This window comes from Stegastes partitus, unplaced genomic scaffold (genome assembly GCF_000690725.1).
Source record: "Stegastes partitus isolate 25-593 unplaced genomic scaffold, Stegastes_partitus-1.0.2 Scaffold2505, whole genome shotgun sequence".
In the NCBI taxonomy this organism is placed as follows: Eukaryota; Metazoa; Chordata; class Actinopteri; family Pomacentridae; genus Stegastes; species Stegastes partitus.
Window position 1 is genome coordinate 8,855 of NW_007580236.1, and position 4,466 is coordinate 13,320.

General features: G+C 46.1%; 1 protein-coding gene across 3 annotated transcripts in view; it reads left to right on the top strand.

The window, feature by feature from the left end:
* Positions 1 to 4,466, top strand: part of LOC103375218 (exocyst complex component 6B-like) — a 46,096-nt gene that overhangs the window by 8,842 nt on the left and 32,788 nt on the right. For all 3 annotated transcript variants that reach the window (XM_008305433.1, XM_008305435.1, XM_008305434.1), the window contains one exon: positions 2,548 to 2,689. In XM_008305433.1, the coding sequence (XP_008303655.1) occupies positions 2,548 to 2,689 (142 nt within the window). The remainder of the gene's footprint in view (positions 1 to 2,547; positions 2,690 to 4,466) is intronic.

The window sequence follows — 4,466 nt, forward strand, 5'->3', positions numbered from 1 at the left end:
CTCCTGGTTCATCCTGGTTCATCCTGGTTGTAGGTGAACCAGAGCTGCAGCCTCTCTGCCGCCAGTTCGGTTCCAGCAGATAACGTGGATGCTGTGGAGCTCTGAGAGGAAACCAGCTGCCATGGAGCTAGATGAATGACTCCATTAGAATCACTTAGACTAATGTGTCTGCTAATGCCTCTCAGTTATTTTCTTTTCCTTCACGTGAACTTTTCCACAGATATTTGGAAGCTACTGAGGATTGTACCGTTGATAGGAAACTGTGGAGGTTGGTCATTTCTGGCTTCAGCGGAGTGTTAGCGTGCTGCTGCTGCTGCTTTCATTCATGTCTGAGCATCAGACGACTCACCAGGAGGAGACCTGAAGGAAGGACTGAAGTCAAGACCGGATGTGCTTTATGTAGACAGAGAAACTCTTCATGTTGTGAATATCTGACCTCAGAACTTCATCAGTACAGCAGACAGACATTTAGGAGGAAGAACACATCTGGTAGAAACTGACACCAGATCAGCTCTACATCCATCCAGGTGTCAGAACTGGTTCCAGCAGATCTCCATGGCTGAAAGCTCCAACAGAGGACAGAGTTTTAATAACTGGCCTTGAAAAATAGAAAACAAACAGTTCAACATTCACTAAAACCTGCTTGAATATTTCTTTTTGCTAATAGACTGACATAAAACTGTGACATTTTAATGAATTAGTGACTTGATAATCAGTTAAAAGAACATAGAACACATTTTTACATTCCAACATGATGACTTGACCACATGATAATAACCATAATAATGATAACCACGTGGTTTACTTGGAGATTAAAGTTTTTCTGAGTTTGCTTCACATGTTTGTGCGACTGAAGCTGTATACGTTCAGAGGTTTGTAACCGATTCCCACCAACACACACCGACAGCAGAGTGTTGGTGTGACGTTGTGTTCATGTGTTGTGTGTCTGTGTGATTAATGGAGGTCATTAAATATGCAGGGCTGGAAGGAAAGGCCTGCTGGCTCGTATTAATCACCTCAACGGCAGTTTGTGTCCAGTCAGAGTTCATGTGTTTGATTTTACAGCATGAAGACGTTGAACTGGTTGTATTTGTGTTTCTGATGCGACTCGCTGAACGCGTGGACAGAGTGTAGAAGGTCATGAAGGTAAACATGTTCTCAGCTCTTTTCCTTCCTGCTGCTGCACTTTTGCTCCTTCACTCCCAGCTCACCTTCTCCTGCAGCTTCGCCTCCTTTTCTGTTTGATGTCGTTGCTTCATCCTGCTGGAATGCAGACGTGGAGGTGGAGGTGGAGGTGGAGGCCGCCGCTGACGCTACGCACAAACACATGTTTGGGTTCCTGTATTAATGCGTTGTCATGGACTTCCTCATCCGCTGCTTTCTTCTGGCGGTGCTCCTTCATCATCCTGAACGCAGCCACTCGGTTGACTCGCTCTGCGTCTCTGAGCTCGTTTGTTCTCTGAAGCCTCCTGATGACCGACTGTTCTGATTACTGCTGGTTGTGTGTCTCACTGTGACCTCTGTGTGTTTCTTAGTGTGTTTGCTTTAGTTAGAAGTCGGTTTAGTGATAGTTATCAACTGATGTTTGAATAACTGTTCCCTGAATAAAGCACAGCAGACAGACGCTCTGTGACCTCTGCTGCATGAGAGGACGACTGACGTTCAGCTTCACTCATGAGAACGTTGGTCCCAGTTCAAACACATGAGCTCTGATGGAGACGAGATACAAACTAGAAGCAACCAAAAAGACATAAAAGACAAATAGGTGATACAACTAGACACTAAGCAGCATAAATGAGACACAAAATGACAAAAATAACATGAAAAAAATGTGATTAAACATGAAACAAAATGACAAGAACTGGAGAGTAAACCAGGAAAAAAGGCACAAATAAGCCACAAAATGACAAAAGTCAGAATAGAAAACAAGAAGGAGCCACCTGGTGCAGCTTCTGCCTCGTCAGCTGATAGATGCTTTAATTGATCAGATTATTAACGGCCTCCAACATGAACAGATGAACTGCTGGTGACTGACATCGTAGTTGGAGACCAGCTGTTCACACGTTGCATCAAGGCTGGTGTAAAGAAACTGGATTTAAAATGATTTAAACTCAACGGAGACCGTGATGAGTGTTTTGTTTGTTTTATTTTTTGATGTTGAACTCCACATAACAGACAGACAGGAGGGTTCCCATCCAGAAGACCCAGAAACGGTCCAAAATGACCAATAAAAGCAGGAAACTGTCCTTTACAGAGAGTCAGAGGAAAGAAAGAGGTTGGTGCTGGGTGCACTGCCTCCTTATGGGTTCAGACACGTGGCGCCTCGTCGCTGCTCGTTGACATACAAGGTAAAGCTCTGCTGCTGTATAGACATCAGGGCTTCAGCCGACACCTGTGGAACACGTTTAACCTGTTGTTGATGTACGGTCAGCTTCAGCAGCTGCTTTCTCACCTCAGATGTCTTCAGAAACGTTTCCTTCCTGTGTGTGGCCTGTGGGAGGAGCCGAGTCTCACCTCTGCCTGGCTGTGCTGCTCTGTGTGTTTCAGGGGAAGGTGGCCCAGACGGCCTGCATGTCGGCCTGCAAGCACATCTCCACCTCGCTGATGCAGCTGCTGCTCGACCCGGAGGTCCGACAGATCTCCATGGGGGCGCTGCACCAGCTCAACGCCGACATCCAGGAGTGTGAGAGTGAGTGTCCACGCCGTCTGTGTGTTTCCTACGCTACTGTGCAACAGCTGAGACCAGGATGTGCCTAAACACTGAACAGTCTGACCCTGAACAGACCAAAGGACACATCCTCTGTTGTTCATTAGCACCTGAAACTGTGGGTTTGTTTCCTCCAGCGTATGAAAATGTCACCAGAGTCTAGTTAATGTTTGGAAATCTAAAATTCTATTTCTGTTGAGACACAAATCCAGAAAACATCAAATACCTCTCAGAGCAGTGTCGTTGTTGCACAGTACTGGACATTTTATTTTTATATGTATATCCTTCTTGTGTGTTTCTTGATGCCTGTTTTCTTTGCCACCCTTTGCATAAACATTTACTAACAGCTACAGACTCACCACATAAGAAAGGAAAGTGACGACATCTTTCTCCGTTAAGGCTCGTTTTCAGTCTGGCAGCACAAACACAAGTTTTACAGTTTTCAAATTAAGTTTCTCCGACTAGTTTTCATGTTATTTTAAAGGAAGCTTAAATGAATGAGTACGTCTGATTGGCTTTTCTTGCAGCCGTTAAGTTATGAGAATCCTGGATTAGTTTTAGTGTTAATTTTCTTTTGACTTTAACCAAACGACAGTGTGAAGTGAACTCTGCTTCTCCTGCAGTTTGCGTTTGAGAGCACAGGAGGCGCTATGGAACAGCTGGTTTCACAGCTAGAGCAGAGCATCTTCGGCAGCCCGTTCTCTCAAAGTTTTTGTTCTCGTCTCTTTTCTTCTCGCCTTCTGTCTCCTCCTTCGGTTCTTTTCGTCCTCTTCTTCCCTTTCAACCCTTCAGCCTCCTTCCTCCTCCGTCCTCCCCCGGCTCCCTGATCTCTGAGTCGGGGGATGAAAGCGGCGTCGTTGGCTCGGTTCTAACGTGATCAGGGCTCTGAGAGTCACAGCCCGGGTCACGCTGATGTGCAGTGACATGCGTGCAGTGCTGCCGAGGGGTTAGGAGGTTACCGAGCTGCTATGTGGGGCAGCCGAGGCCCGGGCGGTCAGGAGGTGGAGCTGGAGGAGCAGCACTGGGTGGAGGGAAGCCTAGCTGAGGGTTACTGCTGCCTCAGGAGAAGTGTGACAGCAGCAACAGGGAGAGTGCAAAAGATGCTTCTGCATGTCACAAACAGGAGTTGCACAGTAGAAAATATAGATATCGCTGATGTAGGAAAAGAAGAACCCCAGCAGACGGAGCCAGAGGGATGAAGCGTAGAGAGCAGCTTCATGTGACGGAGAACGAAGCAGAGATAAGAACGTGTCCAAATGTGCTCACCAGCAGCATTTAGAGTTGTCACAGGTTTGTTCCTGCCTCTGAAACAGCTCTGCCAAGCTCCAGGTTCACAGCAATGAGCATGGATCCAACCATAGACAGGAGCTTCACAAGCTGAATGCTGTAAAAAGCCCAATGTTCAGATTTTCATGGTTTTGATCTGGGAACAGAAACACGTTTTATCTGTAAAGCTGTTGAATATCTCCAGAAATCAGACTGCAACAGACATGAAATGTGGTGACAGAAGAGCCTCCATCAGGTCAGAACCACTGAATGGATCCAGCAGAGAACAGTTCAATTATTGGACCTTGAAAATGGAAAAACGTGCGAAACATATCATCAGTTCATCTGGTCGGTGTCTGTTTGGGAACATTTGGCAAAATCTGTTGTTACACTTCAACAGAAAGTCAACATGCAGCATCTTGTAGCTCTGCACACCTAGAACCAACACCTAGAACCAACATCTAGAACCAACACCTAGAACCAACACCTAGAA